General features: G+C 39.0%; 1 protein-coding gene across 3 annotated transcripts in view; it reads left to right on the top strand.

Moving 5' to 3' along the window:
* The window catches only part of PDE7A (phosphodiesterase 7A), an 86,427-nt gene that overhangs the window by 26,163 nt on the left and 39,555 nt on the right, over window positions 1–20,709 (top strand). The window contains exons 3-4 of one of the 3 annotated variants that reach the window (XM_061600226.1): window positions 9,053–9,142; window positions 10,495–10,578. The exons of 1 other annotated variant lie outside the window; for it this stretch is intronic. In XM_061600226.1, the coding sequence (XP_061456210.1) occupies window positions 9,053–9,142; window positions 10,495–10,578 (174 nt within the window). The remainder of the gene's footprint in view (window positions 1–9,052; window positions 9,143–10,494; window positions 10,579–20,709) is intronic. One more of the 3 variants, XM_061600235.1, reaches the window with a different exon arrangement.

The following is a 20,709-nucleotide window of genomic DNA, read 5'->3' as shown; positions in this document are numbered from 1 at the left end:
TTCATACTTAACATTTTATGTATCAAGGCTGAAATATTTGAGGAGTTAGTAAAAAACTTTGATTGCTTTAAAGGTAGCTTTGTTTCTTTCAAATGCACAAAGATTACAGCAGAAACTTGGTACATATGAGATTAAGAATTTGTTTTGTTAAAGCTGAGTGTGAGTGATTCATGAGCAAATATTTGTATAGGAAAGTTTCAGCTTAAGCTGTAAACTAAATATTGTCATGTGCTAGCAATCTTGATATAGCAAGACTATGACAGATAGGAAAAGAACGAGTGGGAGGAGTTTCAATTAAAATTACTTTCCATAAATATTAAGCAAATGTAATCAATATTCTGTATCCATTAACTAACAAACAAAAATTAGTTTATTGGCTCATTATTTGGCAAGGACATATTGATAGACTTTTAGCTTTGAGATAATTGGACCCTGAAATACAGCCCTTAGTTGCTAGTGCTGAACTGTTCAGTTTCCCAACAGTAGTAAGTGTTGATGGTCAATCAGTAAAGCTCTCATTTGCCACCTGTGGATTCTAGTACCCTCTCTGAGCATCTCCAGTTTTAAGGGAGAATTGAAGCTATATTATAATAATAGTTCTCTAAAGAGGGAAAAAGCAGACCTGATATATATGGCAAATTGGAATTACTAGGTGCTTTAAAAATGTTGAGGAACGACGACATTATTCCTAGTTGTGAATGTGTCACTTGTTTCTCCCTGTTGTGCACATAATTATATTTATATTTATGCCATTTGTGTTCATGCATTTATCTTCGTCACTCAAATAGATTTGCATCCCACTTTACACCCCTGTCTTTGAAAATCAGCTTCTCTTCTGTGGGTTCCAAATAGGCTAGGTTCAGTAGTCATTGCTAGTTTTCAGCTTTATGGCATCCACTGGTCTTCCTGCTTATGCTTTAAGAGCAGTGTCAGTGATGTTGTATATCCTTCTGTGGATCTCCTGGTGTTTGCACTGGTAAAGTCAGTTTTGTTTCCTAACATTCCCATTCTGTGTAAACCAGTTAGCTTCCAGTTGTGTTTATTATAGACTTTCATAGGACTTAAACTTTTGGCTAACAGTGCAATAAGTAACTGTACTGTTTAATACTTTAAAACAAATGTATAAAATACAGAATTTCTCTGAGGTGCCATGTATTTGCACCTGTAAATATGGGCAGTAAAATTTATGGAAAGATTAAACTGATTAGCAAAATGAAATTGGGGAAAGAAACCCCCAATGTTTAATGTTTCCTTTTGAGATACCTGGATAAAATTCAGCAGAAGTATGTACTATTATTTATTTATTTATTTATTTATTTAATTTAATTTATACACATCAGAGGGTAACCAGTCATTAGCACTAATAGACATTTACAGTGAGTAGTAGATAGATAGATAGTTTTATTACGACCATATGGTCAGCAAATACAGTGAGTAGTATTCAACTAACCCGCCCAGTCAGCGCAAGGATGACCATTAGCACAATGGGACTTTCCATATTCTTCTCCCCCACGTGTACCTTGCACGCTCTCCAGATGTTGTCTGGAGTGTTGGGAGAACCCCTAGAACAGATTTAGGGGAAGTATGAGAGGAGGAGAAGGGGGAAAGTTCTGTTGCGCTAGCAGGAATTATTTTGCTGATGGAACCCTACGTTGGATAGAACCCTATTTTTCTTTCCTTGTGAAGTTAACGATTATAGCATATCTAGTTTGGTGATGGGGATAGATCATATGACATAACAAAGGGGAGATAAAACCATGCTTTACTTCAGGGATTCCCAAACTATGGTCCACGGACCATCAGTGGTCCACGAGTTTCATTGAAGTGGTTGACAGTGTGGCTGTGAAGAATAGCGGGAGCAGCAGCTATGAACTGTGAGTGCAGCATATTAAAATATATTGCTTTTTAATTGTATTTTATTGTTTCTTTATGTTTTATGTTTTATTGTATTTTGTATTATATGGAGTTCAAATTGTAATACAATAAAATATAATATAGGAAATAAAAGAAGCAATTAAAATCCAATTAAAATTAATGCAGTATGTAGCAGAGTGCATTTCAATTGCTACAAAAGGCAGGCAAACCATTAAGGTGGTCCAGCAAGACCCTCAGCAATTTTCAAGTAGTCTGTGGGGAAAATGATTTGAGAACCGTAGCTTTACTCTTCAGATAGTATATCTAAAAAAGGGAAAAGTGTCTTGATTTTCTTAGAGACAAACATCAAATTCATTCATTTCATTAAACAATTACAGATTATTAAATGCCTTGTCAACAATCAATCTTTTAAAGTGGCCACATTGTGAATTTGCACAAAAGTTTGAAAGGGCTCTGCTCACTGATTACCCCATGTGTACTGAGATCTAAACAAGGGGCTCTTTAACCCACCTACTTCCTTCAATATGAACAGAAAGTGACTGCTAGGATGAAATCTAAGTCAGAGTAGACCAATTGAAAGCAATGGCTTAAGTTAGCCATGACTTAAGTCCAGTGATTTCAGTTGGTTTGCTCTGAGTATGACTGAATTGGTTGTTCCACTTAGAGTTCTTCCCTAGAACTGATGGCTCATGTCTGAGTTTAGATACAGTCAAATGGAGGTTGAAGCTCATAGTAAGGGAGGGCTCTGCCAAAGCTTTGTTGCTGTTTACAATGGCAAAGAAGGTGTTAAAATAACCCTTCACCTAAGTTTTACCTCTCATAGGAGAAAGTGTCTGAGTGCTTAATAAAAGGGGTCCTTGGGATTTGTGTTCCACCATTTACCTTCTCCTATTATAATTAAGATGCAGGTGTTCTTTGTGATGATACTGATGATTGATGGTCTGAAAGTCATTTTTTAAACTTATCCTTTTCATCCAGACTACATAGCTCATGAATGGAACTGCATGCTGTTAGGAAAGTGGAAGGTAATGAGGGGATTGTTAATTGTGTAGCAAAAGCAACTTTCTCTGTTCCACTTATCTCTAGTGATTGTGCACATATGTTTGCACTACAACTTCTTTAATTTATGGGTCACGAGATAACATAGAAGGTTTTAAACTGTGTTATGGAATTGTTTGTACCCTGCCCTGGCAGCCTATGACGAAGGGCCGGTTATGCATTGAAATTAAATAAATAAATAGAGGTGGTTTATATAGTCCAGGTTAACTAAGGGTTTGTTGAATCGGCATAACTTTGATAAAGAATGCTAATAGTGAAATCAGGAATGGGTTCTGGGACTTGCCTGACACATCCACTCCCACATGTAGATTGTAACAGATTAACTGGGAGATCCTGTATTGATTTGAATTTGTAGTCTCTAATTCAGAAAAACAAAGAAGTTAATCTAAAATGTAGAATGAGTTTACACTCCCAAAGACATTTTGATAAATATTTTGGGGGGCAACTATAGATGTCAATACATGCAGACTAAAATAACATATGCAAATACTGTTCTATAAAGTTCTTGGATAACACTTGAAGTTTAAAGCAGATAGAATGAGGAATTAACATTATGAAATGTGTAACTGTTTTAACATCAATATAACATAGAATCCTTTGAAAAGAAACATTTAACATTGGGGAAAAGTTAGATTTATGTGTTGAGATCATGTAATGCTGTTTGACAAATACATTATAGACCTGATGTGTTTCGTGTTTAATATATTGTTATATTGATCAGTAGTAAAAGATATGTGCTACTTAATGTTTCTTATTTTATCCATCTTGAATGTTGATTCATTAATTTTTTAAAAAAAGTTATCTAATTTGCCACAGAATAGCATTATCATATTGATTTTATTCTGCATTTATTGACATTTAGCCCCCCTCACACAGTTTTTGAAGCATTTGGCAGTCTGTTTTTAATGTACAGATCCTTCTCTGAACTCCAGTTTGCTTCAATTCTATTTTTCTGTTTCTCTGGCCATTTTGCTTTTTTGGATCCATAATTGAGCCATTATGTGAATACATTTTCTTTATTACCACACATGCAAGTTGAGAGTATTGCCTGAACAAGTGCTAAGCAAGCCCTGAAGTCTAAATTGTATTTCCATTAGGGAATTTACATAATTTATGAACTGATAGAAATGCATGCCTTAGTCTATATGTAACAATTGATGGCTGTTCAGTTATAACTTATTTTAATTGGACTTAAGCCCTGCTATAAGCAAGCAAATTGATGTATGCATCTTTAATGTGGCCTGTAATAAGCTCTTGTTGAGATGTTAGCTAAGCATTAACTGCCCCCTCTCCCCCCAGTTTATTCTATTGGTATTCTAAGAGGAAAAACTGCCTACTGCAGTGGACATGCTGAGATGTCCGAGATGGCCTTTCCTTATTAGGGTCACTTCTGTTACTAAGGAAAGAGCTCCCACCCACCCACCCAGTTGTAACTGTCTCAAGTCTAGGATATGCTCAGTGTTTCAGTTGTTTTTTAAAAACTATTTTCTATTCCTTCCATGTTAGATAAGTAGGTGATATCCAATCTTAGTCATACTTAGTTGGATATAACCCATATTATTTCCAAGTGTTCAGGCCCCTTTAAATACAACTTGTGCAAGATTAGATCCTGGACAGCTATTTAATTTTATCCTCTCATTCTTCATTTCTCCCTCTTAGCAAATCCTTCCTTCTTTCCCCAACCCCTCTCAGATAATAGCTGCAAGAAAGCTGCATAGATTTAGTTTACTGTTCTTTGGTTCTTTCTAGCACTTTTCATGTAGGTACTTAAAAAAAATTCATTTGTGTCTTTCCTCCCTCCAGTTCAATTTTTTTTTTAAAAAAAGTCAGTTGTATAGATACGGACGTTGGAAGGATTCTGGCCAAAACATAAGCTGGACTCTCTACTGTTTGGAACCTGGGATTCTCTACATCTTAAATATTTATAGGCTGCTTCTCAAAACTTTATTTTGGAACATTTATGCTCCATCCAACAATCTGAAATTCTAGAGGCATCTTACAATATATGTAAAACATAATAAAATAGACAATGGTACAATCGTTACTAGAGCAGGGCAAAGGTGTATATGAATTTCCCCCTAGTTCTTTGATGTTCCAACAAGTGTCACTCTGCAGCTGAATCTCCTGGCCTGAAACTGACAGTTGAAGCTGTTGGATTGGTCCCTCACAGGCTACAGCTTCCTCAGTTGCGGGGCTGTTACTGCTGTCTCTTCCAGCCCCTGACTTTGGTGGCAGATGCAGGAGAAGTTGGGGGGAGGAAAGATGTTAGAAGCCTCCTTCTAGTCCTTAAATGTTCCAGCTGTCATTCTAAAACTTTCGTTAGCTAACAATAGTTGGATAAAACGTCTACATTTAAAATAGCAGCCACAAAACACGAATGCCAACAGCAGTACAACTGCTTTCTACTCCAATAATACATGCTATTCATGTCTTTTTAAAAAAGACAGGAGAGAGGGACATAACCAGGTTTCTTGGGACAGTGACTTTAAAGGCCCTCCTTCTTACCCATAGATATCCTCATTTTCAGTGAGGGGATTTTCAGCAGAGCCAGCTCAGAATATCTTACTGGGATGGAGCCCTGGTCATGTAGAATATGTGCTGGAATGAAAAACCTCCAAGAACTGACATAAAAGGTTGGGTAGGCGGTGTTAAAATAATAGAGGAAAATTAAATGACCTGACTGTGTCTAGACATCAACACAGGTGATGTAGTATATTTTATTGCTTGTGAAAAGCCAACTTGATTAAGTTATACTACATAAACTACCCTAGAATTTTTTTTCTGGTGTTGCTGCTGCCCAGTAGCCCTTGGTCTCCTGGCTGGTAGCAGAGGTCAGATTGTGCTTCCTTTCACCTGTTATTCTGCTGTATGTCTATTACTCTGAAATTGTGAGGACCTTCTTCTGGGGACATGTTTGTGTACTTGGTGCTTGCAAAGATTGGAGTGCATAAATCTGATGAAACGTCATATAGAACATTACATCTGAGTGTGCCTTTTGTCTTTTACCTTGTACGTGTAAAGCAGAGCAAAACTTTAAAAAGAACAATATGACTCTCTAAAATACTTATCTGGGATCCAAAGCATTCTGTGCTGGTACAGAAGGCAGCCACTTTGCAGCACTGAATGTGAATTGTGGGGGAAGGTGAGCAGGTAGCACAGCGGGCTGAAATAGTGAGGGGCTCCTGAAAAACCCATGGACATGCACAAATCTTTTGATTCTGGCTGTTGCATACAAATGTAATGTTGAATCCATCACTCAGTGTCTAGCTATTAGAGGTTTATTACCAATTATCTGACTACCTCAAGCAATTGTGTTCTCAGTATGGATTGTATTTTGTATGTTATTGTAAGCTGAAATTTAGCTCTAGTTCTATTTCTACTAGAAGAGATTTGTAAAATTCAAACTTATGCACACTCAGTAGGAAAAGTTGGATTGCTCACTGCAAATATGCCAACTTTCCTAATGAGCACAATGGTATGTTCTTTATATTGCAGTAGGTTCTAATAAATTTGACAGATGAATATTCAAGGCATATACAACATTTTCTCCAGAATCATCCACATTATAAATACAGTAAAACACACAAAATGGAATCAGTGCTTGTGTTTGAGATATGCTATATTTAGCAACATAACAGCTTTGTATCGACAGAATAGAGGTGGGGATCCTCAGTCTCAAAGGCCAAATGCAGCCCTTGTATCTGGCCCTTGGAACTCTTCCCAGGCCACGCCCTTCACCAGCCTTGGTTTATGCCCTCCTAGGTGTCTTTGGCTGGCTGGAATGCGTCCTTGAACTCTGATAATGCCTCTTGCGTGTCTGAATGGAAGACAGAGGGGTACGTGCAAAAACTAGCATGTTGGGCAAAAAGTAAAATTACATTCATTGCTCAACCCACTTTTTTCTCTGCCCCTGCCCACCATGGGCATGTGGCGTCTGGAAGATTATTTACCATGGAATGTGGCCCTTGGACTGAAAAACGTTTCCTATCCATAGAAGTTCAAAAAAGAATCTGGCAGAGGGAACTTGAATTTGCTGGTATAAAAGCAGTCATGTAACTATTGACTGTTGTACAGTTCAGTTATCCATGTCTTAAAATATTTAGTATAGAGAATAAATATAGAGAATTTTGAGAATTTTAGATTTTACCATTGCTGTGTTTGAAACATATGAGTTGGTTTGCGCATAATTACAAGCCATAGGTTAGTATAACATGAGCCAGCCTTAAATCTCAGTTGATAGTCTTGTGTGAAATGTACAGCTCTAAAAGTTCATAAAACATTTATGTAAGTAGCTCACAACTCCAGGTTCCAGATATTCTTCGGCCATGATGAATTTTTTTATTTTCATCTAGTGTTTCAGTATCCCTTGCCCCACCCCACTTAGTGAAGTACTGATTTAAAAGCATTTGGGGTCAATTCTGCCCCAGAACATTGCATGAGAGAACTGGGGGAAAAAGCCATGCACATAAGGCGCTAGGGTCAAAGTGAATGCAGTTTAATTTATTAATTATGGATGAGCGGGGGTAGTCAACTAAATAATTGTGTTAGTACAAGGATTAGTGCTAGCGCAATGGGACTTCCTCTTCCCCTGTGCCATCCCCAGATCTATTGTGGAGGGTTGGGGAAACTTCCAGAACAGATTTTAGGAGTGAATGGAGGGAGGAGAGAGGAAGACTGTTCCACTGCACAATGAGAAAGGCTTGTGCTGATGGGATCAGTGCTTGGTGCTGTGTGGAATAAAACCCTGTGTCCGCACATGCCATGGGACTTCTCCTCCTCTCCCCTGTAGCCCCCCTCCATCCCAATTTGCTCCAGAGGTTTAGGAGACCCTGAGGAGTTCGTTTGGGGGGCTTGGGAGCTGGAACAGGGGAGAAGAGAAACCAGAAGACCTATTGCACAAGTGGATTTTGCTTTGTAGATGTAGGCAAATATCACTGGATATTGCCTGGTGTCTACACATGCTTAGCTTAAAATCCGATTTTCCATTTCTTGGGAGAAAGAAGCCAACAGATTGAAAATTTCAAACAATATTCTCATAATCAGGGTCCTTTAGATGATTTCTTTTCCTCTTAGAGGAAGATATTTGCAAAATGTGTTGTTGCAGGTTTCTTGAGGCATCTTTATAACCAGCCAGCTCCAGCAGCTGAAAAGTTAGGTCAGACAGTGGTTGAGAAACTAACACATTTACAGACTTCTGGATGGAATATAACAACTGATAACTTTTGCTAGTGTGCCACTAGGTAGGGGATTAGCTAAGAAAAACCTTGGCACATTGGATGAAAAAAACAAAAACAAAAAAGCAAGAAATTCTCTCAAAGTTCCTTATGGACAAATCTAGGAGTGTCAATACTGGCATTTCTGGTTCTGAAGAAAGTTTGACAATTTAAGTTATGTGCTAATGAAAGAAGGATGGTGATTCTCTTTTCTTTAATGAAGCAGTGGGGAGCGTCTGGTTCGCAGGCTGAATTAGGTCTGCCAGGCCTCAGTTGAGTCTGTGAGGCTGTTTTTGGCAACCCTCCATCTGTCAGTCACCTGACATTATATAAATTCAGGCACTGAGATCTGTTATCTCCAGTTTAAGCACTAAAATCAGCATTAAAGAATCTTGTTATCACCAATCTTTAGTGCTAAACACCACAGTGCTAAAATAACTTATCTCTGATTTTAGTACTGTGTGCTTAGGTTGGAGATAAGCCTGTGTCTATTCTTGCAGCTTGAACTTTGAATCGCTTGCCATCATATGATTACAGGTAGGCAACTCTCCCCGCAGGCCAAAATGGCCCACAGAGTGTGGGCCAGTTCTGAATCTACTCCTCTGGCCTGAACAAATTCTCCACTCTTGCTTTAATGCATAATGTTGCAGCAATCCTGGCCACAAAAACAAGCCTGAGATCATATTTCAATATAATTAAAAAAGCTTGCGATACTTTTTTATTTTAATAAAAAAAAGGTGATGTGGATAATTGTAAGATGGATCTCCAGACAACTTTAAAACACATAACCAAATAGGGGCTGGTAGTGACTTTTTCAAATGTAAAGATTGCCTGATTAAATGTCTATATTGTTTAGAAGCTGAACAGCCCACATGGAGTGAATATCCCAAAATATTTCTTTGCAGCAAATCTGAATGTGGAGTTGATCAGACTTGGGTTTGAATCTAGAAACAGAGCCAACTTATCTGGGACGTCAAGAGGCAGCTTCAGAAGTGGTAGGGTTTTCCACCAGGATACTCATACACAAAGCAGAAGGTGTTACTTCTGTAATTAATGCAAGGACAGAAAATTGCAGCAACTATGTGCTTCATGTAACCATTTTGTCTGTTCTACTCATGCAGTTGTGAAATGTGCTGCTTGAGTAGCGTGCTATGGTTGCAAGGTCTGTAAGATTTGTTGTTTCAGGTAATTCACAACTCATGATTACTGCACAGTTATACTTGTGTAGCTGTAATGTGTATGCTAATGACAGAATATGTTTTATGTTTAACAAACTGTGGGGTCAGTTAGACCTCCATATTGTTCTTGTGGGTTTATGTACATTACATTGTGAGTCATTGTTGACCCTGATTATTTCTTTGCAGTGTCTTACTGAAAAAGAAAAGTTCTCAATAAAGGCATACTTTCTAAACTTGCAAATGGTGTCATACTTCATATGGCTTTCTTGGAGCTCATTTGATCTCAAAAACATTTGACTTAAGGTTAAGCTCACATGCACCCTCTCCACCTTCCCTTGTCATAGCAAACCATAAGTTGCCCTTATGAATGAATTCGTGAAAATATGATTGTGCAAGCTTAACTAAAGTTTGAAATGAAAGAGGAAGTTGAGTAAGGAGAGAGCATACTAGTCAAAGGCCACTTCACATAACATAAGCATTACTGTGCGTTCTTTAATCTTACTGCTCTCATAAGATTCTTTTAATTTGAAAAAGCGATTGAAGTCTTAAAATAAATTTAAATATATATATGAAACATACTCAGTTGCCTTTGAACAAAAAGGCTATTTAACTGGTGAGTTTTCTAGTAGTAATAATATACTTTTATTTTAGTATAGAAAGTTGCTGCTTTAGCTTAGGTAGAAAATACATGCAGTTTTAGCCTCTGTTTTGTTAATACTTTGATATTTCAGTAAGGTCTTGTGTAATCAAATGACTAAACACAAGTAAATAAACTTTGTGGCAACAGTTGTAAATGTAAAATAATTGTAATTTAGCCCATAAACTGTTGTGTGTTTTTGGACAACAAACATTACTGTAGTAGGGAGCAACAAAACAAAAAGACTTGACTTTTTCCTGTTCAGCTGTGAGGTTTTTTTTTATCATGGTAATGTAGCATAGTACATGCAACTTCATCTAAGTAGGAATTTTATAGACAGCATGCAATTGCATGTTAAAGATCTTCAGACTTTGTTTAGGAATAGCTTTTCCAAAATAAAAGGCATTGAATAGGTTCACTGTGTGACTGTTGCACTACATACATAAACGTCTACACTTTGCAGCTGTACTCAGTTGCAGTTTTCTCTATAGCTCTTCGACACGGTGTATTTCACTTTTGACCCTATTTCTAGGAGATGTACGAGTAAGAAGTCGGGCAGGATTTGAAACAGAGAGAAGAGGTTCTCATCCATACATTGATTTCCGTATTTTTCACTGTAAGTATTTAAATAATAGCAGAATAATAAAGGATTCCATTTGTGTTTGGCTGCGGGGGTTCAAATAATTGATGGCTGATTTAAAATGGAAATTTACACATTTCTCATTTCCCTGCAAACAATAGAGTGTCTGCTAGGAGAAATTATGAACATACACAGCATGCGGGATAGTATAATAGTTTTCTAAACCCATATGATACTGAAGTGAAAATAAAGTGTTCTTTTTTTAATGAATGCGTAAGAGGTCCATATTCTCTAGTTTGCGTACAAGTCAGCTTGATAGGAGACTGGTCTGGTTAACTACTACATAATTTTACTCCCAGGCATGTAGCCATTACACCAATAATACCTATGAAGCAATAATTTCCTCCCAGTATATGAACTGATAAAAGAAATTCCATGTGTAGCTACCTTTCATAAGCTCTGTACTGCAGCATGCTGAATATTAATAGTGGGTTAGATCCAGAGTTGCCATTATTACAGTTCTGCTAACTGAACACTTCTGCTGGTGGAAGAGGATGGAGGTAATTTGTTTCATTTCCTTCTGAAGTCCCCTGATTACCCTGACAACCCATTTTGGCAAGTGGGAACCATTCAGAAGATCATGGGAGGTAATGTAGGGAAAAGGAGAAATTGAAAATGGTCTCTCCTTTTGCATCTGCTGGATCAGAGTCCTTTCTGTGAATGGAAAGAGTCCTTCTGTTTGTGGAGGAGCCAGTCTGGATTCAATCCATTGTCTATGGTGTTGTAAATCATTTGATAAAGCTTTGTTGTATAATTGAAAATTGCAATGGCAAAACTACTTGGTGATACAGTCTATGGTAATATCCATACCATACATTTATACCACTTGACTGTAGCCATACAGTAATGGCTTCCCACAAAGAATCCTGCAAACTTTAGATTCAGTTCCTAGCTCCCATGACAAACTACAGTTTCCAGGATTCTTTGGGGAATGCAGTGTGTATTAAAGGTATGGTGTGCATGTGACCTTCCATTTCTGGCTGTTTTTACTAAGGAATCTTGCTCCTAGTAACTTGAAGTTTCCTGAAGTTTAGCTAAACTGTTCTTTCTGTAAAAGGAAGCCTACTGCAATAAATATTCAAAAAACAGAGCTGAATCTAACCGAACTCAAATCCACCTGCAATGGGCAAATGTTGTCATGTCAGGTTAATAGTTTCAATGGGAAAAGGCTTTCTTCTTATGTTTTAAACCATATTTGAGATTGTTCTCTCTTCCTTCCCCCCAAGGTTAAGAACTGAAAAATATCATGGCAAAGAATCAGTGATCTTTGCCTTTTCAGGCAACCATTATCTTTAGATGGAAGTGCAGATATTTGACCTGTGGATGTGATATGGAGGTGTGACAATAACATTGACAAGTGTCCTCAGAAACAAACTACCCATAAGTAATAAGACAATAGAATGGGAGTTGAGCAATCATGTAAAGACATTACTTGATATATCTAGATAAGACATCTAAAGCTCAACATTTTAGATGCAAATATTTTCCTCTTGGACATACTATACTAACCACTTATTTTGCACTGATATATTTCTGTTCATACAGGAAATTCTCTGAGTAATTTTGTTATCTTCAAAATAAAGATGTATCCATATTCTCCACATATTTTTAAATGCTTAGTTTAATCTGAAAGCTGCTTACTAATGTTGAGGTTTCTGGCTGATCTGTGGTGTCTGATGGGTTTTGTTAAATTTTATTTATTAATTGGTTTTATATGTGTGTGTTATTCCTTATCCAGAGAGCTCAAGATGCAGGGTGGGCTATCATTATTTTCAGTAAATAAACTGGAAGAGCATTATTTAAATCTTCTGTCAGTTGGGCTCAATTCAGATGTCACATTGCTGACCTCTGAAAAGATTGATTGGTTCACTGGGATGATCTTAAGATGAGATATGAACATTTTGCCTGTGCACTTAGCCACTGCTGTAAAAAGGTTCTTGAGATTGTAGTCTTATCAGAAAAGGAATGAATCAGCAGTGGTGTAGCTGCAAAAAACGGCTAATGTGATTTTAGGCTGCATTAATAGAACTATTGTTATGGAAGTAATACTTTATTCTACTTTATTCTACACTAGTCATACCTTCTCTGGAGTACTTCGTCTAGGTCTGGGCACTGTACTCTAAGAAGTATATAGATTTCAAATTGGAAATGGTACAGAGGAGGACAATGAAGATGGCTAGTAGTATGGCAAACAGGTCTATGAGGAAAGGTTGAAGAAACTGGGTATGTTTAGAGAAGACTGAGGTGACGTGATAGCACTCATCTGAAGAGCTGTCACATAGTAGAGGGCAAAGACTTGTTCTGTCCTGGGCTGGATATAATGGCCTTAAGTTACAGGAGGGGAGATTTTGGTTGAACATTAAGAGAACTTAATTGTAAGGATAATTTGACTAGGAACCAATCACCTGGAGGCATGGTGGGCTATCCCCTGCCTGAGGTCTTCAAGCAGAGGTTGGGCAGCTGATTGCCTGAAATCTTCTGATTCTGCATTTCTTCCTTCTAGCAGGAATTTGGACTATAAGGCACCCCCTTGTGTGATTCCTCCCTTTGATTAAGCCAGGAAGCTTCTAAAATAACAAAAATTTCCTAATTTGGATGAAATGGAGCTCTGTGGTTACCAGAACAAGCCAGGATTTTGAACAATGGGTTAACATTGGTTTTAACATCGTTTTATGTTTTGAAACTGGTAACTATGCTTCAGATGAAATGGGAAACAATGTTTGGTTAAACTTCCTGGTTTAATGAAGTTGGTCCAGAAGCTGCAGCTGGTGCAAAATGCGATGGCATGAATGCTCACAGGGTCAGGGTATTGCTAACATGTTACCCCGCTGCTGAAATAATTGCATTGGCTGCCCATTAGCTACTGGGCCAAGTTCAAGGTTCTAGTTTTGGTGTGCAAAGCCCTATCCAGCTTGGGACCAGGATACCTGAAAGATCGTCTTACCCCTTATATATCCAGTCGATCACTGAGCTCTGCAGGTGCAGGCCTCTTGCAAATATTCATTTTTCTTTGTTTTTACAGATGTTTTTAAAGCTTTTAAAAATGTTTTTAATATTTTGTTTTAATGTATTTTAAGGTCATTTTATGATGTTTTAAAGTGTTTTTAGCGTTTCTGTTTGCCGCCCTGGGCTCCTGCTGGGAGGAAGAGCGGGATATATATCAAATAATAAATAAAATAAATAAATACCATTTTATCAGTTGGTCCGTTCCTCACAACATAGGAAGTGAACCTTTAGTGTTGTGGCTCTGACATTTTGGAATCTCCCCCCCCCCAAAAAAAAACTAGACAGACACCATCTCTGTTATCTTTTTGGTGCCTGTTGAAGACCTTCCTCTTTCAATAAGCCTTTTAAGTAGAGACCTTATCCCAGTCTGCATTTGTGCTGGAATTGCTTTTAAAGTTTTTTTTTTAAAGATGGTTTTTAAGACTTTTTGTTCTAATGTTTTAAAGTCTTTTCTTTAAGATGTTTTAAAGTACTTTTAGTGTTTTTGTTTGCTGCCTCAGGGTTCCTTCTGTGAGGAAGGGTGGAATATAAATTTAAGAAATAAATAAATGCGGCTTGCACTAAGTGGCTAATGTATTGCGAGCTTTATTCTGTTCCTCTGTCTTGTGTATGATTTACCTCCCTTTCTAAGGTGTGCTGTAACCATATTTGAGCATTTTATTTTCATTGATTTAGCTATGGTTAGAACTAATCAGGAGTGCCTTGAAACAATGCATTGAAATGCGTTTGCTGACTAGTTTTAGCTAGTCCTAATTTTGTCTAACTAAATTAACTATAATGGTAAACTAGGTTGACAGCAAGCAGTGATGGGAGGTAGAATGATGCAGTATAAAAGCCTGCAGCATGTTTCTAATCTCTAAACCAGTGGTTCCCAACCAGGGGGGCGTGAAGTAATCCAGAGGGGGCTGTGAACAGTAAGGAAATGAATTATTTATTAATGATTTTTAAAAAGTCTTCACTAGCTGGACACTGTCTGCTCCCCAGTGCCGCTGCAGATGACACCTCCCCCTTGCTCCAAACAAGAGGGGAGGACTTTGCTGAAGTGCCAGAGCATCTTTCAGGCACGCCAAGGGCAGGCATCTGCCTATACCACACATGGCAGATGCCAAAGGAGGCTGAGGGAGGTGCTACTTCGGAAGAAGAGGGTATTACTATTCCAGCTCCCAGCTCCTCGCACTGCTGCTGCTGACGATGCCCTTACTCAGAATGAGAGGAGAGGGCTCTTTCTGATGCAAAAAGAAGCAAGGCTGCAAGGAAAGGCTGCTTTCCACCTTCCTTCCTGACAGCCAGCCTGCCTGCCTTTCTTGACTCCTGCTTCACTGCCACCTCCTTTTAAAAATTATTCTTATTTGCGAGGCCGCCCAGATCTTGCCTTTGGCTCAGATGGAGCCAAGGAGCAGTGAGGAAGCTCAGGACTTACTCGTCCCCATCTCTGAGGCTAAGTGTGTGTGTCAGTGTCCCCTCTTTCTTCTGCCTACATTCTGTCCCCCACAATCTCTCTCTCCAAGATGCTGCAGCAGTTGAAGGTTTTCCCTTTCCCACATGCCCAAATGCATGCACACCTACAGAAAGTTGCAGGTGGGGCAGGTGTGTTTGTGTGTGTGCGTGCACTGATCTGTCTTCTGCTCCACTTTCATTCCCCAAGTGCATGCTAACCAAATTATCAGTTCTGATGATCATCCCAAGACCTAAAAGCACTAACCCCCTCCTCAACCTATCCACCCTTTTGTCTTCTCAATCTAGCATCCTCACCACTACCATATTGCTGCTTCTTGATGATGATGATGATTATTTTAAAAAGCTCAGCAGGTTGGCTGAGGCTGGGGTCCGCATATTGCAGCTGAAATGTATTTATTTATTTAATTATTATTGCATTTATATCCTACCTTTCCTCCAAGTTGCTCAAGGTGGTGCACATGGTTCCCCCCCTCCATTTTATCCTTACACCAACCCTGTGAGATTGGTCAGGCTGAGAGACTGTGTCTGGCCCAGGGTTACCCAGTGGGCTTCATGGCTGGGTGGGGATTTGAACCTGGGTCTTAGCCCAACCCTGTAACCCACTAGTATTGGGAGACAGAACTGTACATCTTCAGACTGTGTATGTCGGGGAGGGGGACCCCAATTTGATTGGACCTTTGCATTAAGAAAAGAAAGCAACACCTCCCTGTCTGCAGGGAACTTTTTATGGAAAGGGATATTTGGAGATGTGATTTTGCCACGCACCATTTTTTTCAATTAGCAGAGGCTAATTAGCATTGCGGGGTGTTCACAAAGTTTTTTGAGCTTACAGAGGGGGTCCCGTACTTATAAAGGTTGTGAACCACTGTTCTAAACCATGGTTTGGAAGAATGACCTCTGAATTGAACCTCAGGCTTTCCCCTTCCCAGCATTTATGGGAAACTTTGGCCTTTCAGCTGGTGTTGGACTTTAACTTCCATCCGCTCCAGTGACCTTGGGCAATGATCAGGAACGATGGGAATTAGTCCAATAACATCTGGAGGGCCACAGGTCCTCTCCCCCGATCTAGAGGAAAGAGTATTTTTTATCAATCTCTCATTTGTGGGAGGAGGTAGCATGTCTCTAGCTGGAGCGTGCCTTTGAGGAGTCTTGAGAAAGAACAAAGAGAAAACAAGAGAGAGAAATTCACATCAGCTCACAGTAACAATAAGAATAATCCATCAATCTAATGTAAACATATATATTAATATAAGCAATCCATATGTCCAAACAGGTAATCAAACAAGATTGACAATTATAATGTATGTTGAAATGTAGAAAGGGTAGTAAGATCTTCATACCATTGAGTAATACATAGTAAACTTGATCCTTGAAGTATGTCTCTTTGTAACCATAACAGCACTCAAGATCCTGTTTTATTGTGGAAGCATAGTACTAAATCCGACCAAGGGTCTATCTAGTCTAACAACCTGTTTTCAGGAGTGGCCAAGCAGATGCTTCTGGAAAGCCTTCAGCAAAGAGTGTTTGTCTCCTAATAATGTGAAGCTGCCCATTACTACCAAAATTGCCTGACTAAAATCCTAAATAGAATGCATTAGGTTTAAGATACTGGTTGAAAGGAAGGAGATTCTCTACCCCTTTTAGTAACCTCATGCTAGGCTTATGTTGTGGTTGTAGAGACAGGACCAGACACTGCTTTCCAGAAATTGGTGTTTGTACGTAGCATTCAAGTTGTGTTTAAATTCACAGAAGTCTCTTAAATTCCAATAAAGTAATCTCCTTAAAAAAAAAATCCATACCTTAAAACAAAGATCTTTTTAAAATTGAAATGCCTTCTCCAAACTGTCCCCAATAAAGTAATTTATGGTAGAATAATATATGGAATACCTGTTTCTTTGTGTAATGAGCGGTGAGCAAAGTTTGAATCTTATGCTGTATCCATTCAGTTAAAAGTATCTTCCTATGTTCAGTAGTGATATTATTCTTGTGTCCTGGTCAGCAACTAATTCTTACTAGAAACCAAATTTTGAATTGAGCAAAGGCTAAAGAGCCGACAAATTTACCTCTGCAAATTGAGACACAGACAGAAGGCTTTCTAGTTTCCCACCCAGTGTCAACAGCAAGAGGTTTTCTCAGGGTTCTCCTCTTACATTCCCAGGCTACTCACTCCCCTATGCAGAGCAAGACAGCTAAATTGAAGTGAGCACACAAGGTAAGTAAAGGAAGAAAGCTAGTGAATCCAGTGTTGCTGTTCATACTGTTACGTGTGGGGTGAGTGGTGGGTGGAAATTTTAAAAAGTCCTATGCCTGAGAGTGGGCAACTGTAGTGCATAAGGAAACAACATCTATTCACACCTGAGAGGAGCAGGTTGAAAAGCCTTGGACAAAGCTTTTGAGGGAGAAAGCAATTGAGGTGTATCATTGGGGTGAGATATGATGTAGATGAAGTGGGAAGCTCTGGGCTGCAAATTGCTTATCCCTACTCTAGTTATTAAAGTGCAGATTTTGCTAGCTAAATCTTAAGAAGCTGCCTTACAACTGACTCAGACCATCAGTACTGTCAACTTTGCTGGCAGTAGCTCAACAGGATTTCAGAAAAGGGTCTTTCCCTGCCCCATGCGGAGGTGCTGGGAATTGAATCTGGGACCTTCTACATGCAAATCATGTGCTTTACTACTTCCGTACAGTCCTTCTTTGAAATGGCACCCACAGAGCATGGTAGTTTTACTAGGGATGTGCAAATGGACTAATTAATATCTAAAGTGGGGTTGTATTGGACAGAACTGGGGCTTATCTGAGCTAAAGCAGGGCATCACTGAAGTGCCCCAAACCAAAGCAGGGTCTTCCAAAGTGCGTCAGAGGTTTGGTTGCTGCAGAAAGTGTGTCTACAAAAATGGAGACATTTGTCTCCAAAGGAAACATTTCTCCTATAAAAGGAAAGGGCTATGGTGGAGGGGGCGGGAAGAGCACTCTTTTGTGAGTCACAGATCTAGCTTCTAATAGGAGGAAATAATTTTAGCAGGGTGCTTTGGGGAAGGATTGACATAATGCATCGGCTTGTTCTTGTCCTGTATTAGTTCTGCTAATGGTGTTTGTCTGGGAAATGCAGGACATCTGGACCTTTCTGCCTCTGTGCTACATGCCCACACATCTACTCTTATCAAATTAGCTTGCATTTACTTTCTATGAGTGTTGGTGCCAATTGAGCAGGACACAAGCCTAACGCTTTGTTTTCATTCATCAGAACTCTGTAGCCCCTGGTCCCCTCCTTCTAAAATGTTGCAGTGCACTTTCCCAGGACACCACTATATTGTATGCCATTTTCATAATCAAACTGTTGCCACAAAACCATAGGGAAAGAAGCAAAATCATTTACCCTCTCCCCAAAAAACTTTAAAGGTGCCTAGCAAAGCAAAAACAAAAATCCCTGTGGACCTTTGTCTGTATTTAGGCAGGTTTCTTCCCTAGGGTACCTCCCTCATGTGTGCTATTTTCATACATTTTCCCACAAAGCAGTGGGGGGAGATTACGTGAACTTTTTTTTTATCCACTCCAAAACTATAAAGGTTCCCTCATAAGAAAACCACTGCAGCTATCCAGTGCAATGGATGCATCCCCTCAAAACCAGCTACAATGCTTTCCAATTTTCCCCAAAAGTAAAAAAGATTATTTCTAGTTCTCAACAGAGAAAAGTCCTGGTTTGTCCTCTTTGTCATTCAGCACGTTCTGTCTACTCAGGACGGTTAATAGGCCAGCAAATTTTACTCACTTCTGTCAAAAGAGACTTTTTTTAGATTTCCCCATAATAGTGAATGGGGGAGATATAAAACTTCTTTTTTTTCCCCCAACAAGATTTTGACCCTGAGCTGAATTTGACAGCTTCTGAAGTGCTGAAATGTTGAAGTGGGTCTGAATCTAATCATGTGGGTGATGGACACCCTAATTATTAGTTATTTAGAAGTGATTAAGCTATCATGTTGCATGGTTTTTAAAGCTTGCATTTTTAGTTCCTGGTGTATTGTTAGTGATGGAAAACTTTAATTTATCTAAAGGCTGTTTCCTGTGTTGAGATTGCAATCTAATATAGTACCCGACAGTAAGCCCCATTGAACAGTGGAATTTTCTTCTGAATAGACTTGTATAGGATTGCACTCTGAATGTTTGGAATATTGCTGATATTGCCATGACAGAATGTGAAATGTAGGAGGATTTTTATCTCTAACAGCTTTTCTGTAGGACCATGATTTATAAATCTTTCTAGAAGGGTAGCAGTGCTAGTCTGTTGAAGCAAAAACAGCCAAGTCTTGTGATATCTTTAAAGGCCAATACATTTAGTATGGCATACATTTTCATGGACCATAGTCAGATATGTAATATCAAATTGGCAAATCCTAAATAAGGGAGACCCTGGCAAGAAATGCTGAATTACAGTTCATCAGGAAAATTCAATTCTGTCACGTTTGTTTTAAGTTGAGAGTATGGATTTTGTTTATTTATTTATTTGTTTATTTATTATTTGATTTATATCCCACCCTTCCTCCCAGCTGGAGACCAGGGCAGCAAACAAAACGCTAAAAACACTTTAGAACATCATAAAAACAGACCTTAAAATACATTAAAACAAAACAACGTTAAAAACATTTTTTTAAAAAAAGCTTTAAAAATATCTTTAAAAAAGGGGGTAAAAGCATATTGTTAAAAAAAGATATTAAAAAGCAATTCCAACACAGATGCACACCGGATAGGTCTCAACTTAAAAGGCTTGTTGAAAGAGGAAAGTCTTCCAAACGCGCCGAAAAGATAACAGAGATGGCACCTGCTTAATATTTAAGGGGAGGGAATTCCACAGGGTAGGTGCCACCACATTAAAGGTCCGTTTCCTATATTGTGCATAATGAACCTCCTGATAAGATGGTATCTGCAGGAGGCCCTCACCTGCAGAGCGTGGTGATCAACTAAGTATATAAAGGGTAAGGCTGTCTTTCAAGTATCCTGGTCCTGAGCTGTGTAGGGCTTTGTACACCAAAACTAGAACTTTGAACTTGGCCCAGTAGCAAATGGGCAGCCAGTGCAATTCTTTCAGCAGTGGGGTGACATGCTGGCAATACCCTGCCCCAGTGAGCAGTCTCGCAGCTGCATTTTGCACCAGCTGCAGCTTCCGGACCAACCTCAAGGGCAGGTCCGCCTAGAGCGCATGACAGTAATCCAGCCTGGAGGTTACCAGTGCGTGGACAACAGTGGTCAGGCTATCACAGTCCAGAAACGGCTGCAGCTGTCTTACCATTTGAAGCTGGTAAAAGATAATTAATTAGCTTGCTCCCTTGTGCACCCTTGTGCTCCCTGATAGCTGCTAAGGAGGGTCAGGGAGCCCTGTGGTAAAGCTTTGTAATGTGGCACTGGGGCTGTGGAGAAAAGGAGGTGGACAAAAATGGTCTCTCTCCTACTTCAGGAGCCTTCACTGAATCTCAATCCTTTACATGAATGGAATGAGCTCTACCATTCTCAGAAATGCACGTCTGGGAACAACCTCCTGCATAGTTCATTTTTATGGTTCAACTGATAAACTGCTTCAAAAGGATTTAGAAGATTAATATTGTCTGGAAAGTGATCGTAAATTCATTTCTTAATGATCAACCGGCCAGA

The sequence above is a fragment of the Rhineura floridana genome, chromosome 1, assembly GCF_030035675.1.
Source record: "Rhineura floridana isolate rRhiFlo1 chromosome 1, rRhiFlo1.hap2, whole genome shotgun sequence".
NCBI lineage: Eukaryota > Metazoa > Chordata > Lepidosauria > Squamata > Rhineuridae > Rhineura > Rhineura floridana.
This window is presented reverse-complemented; position numbering and strand designations above follow the sequence as displayed.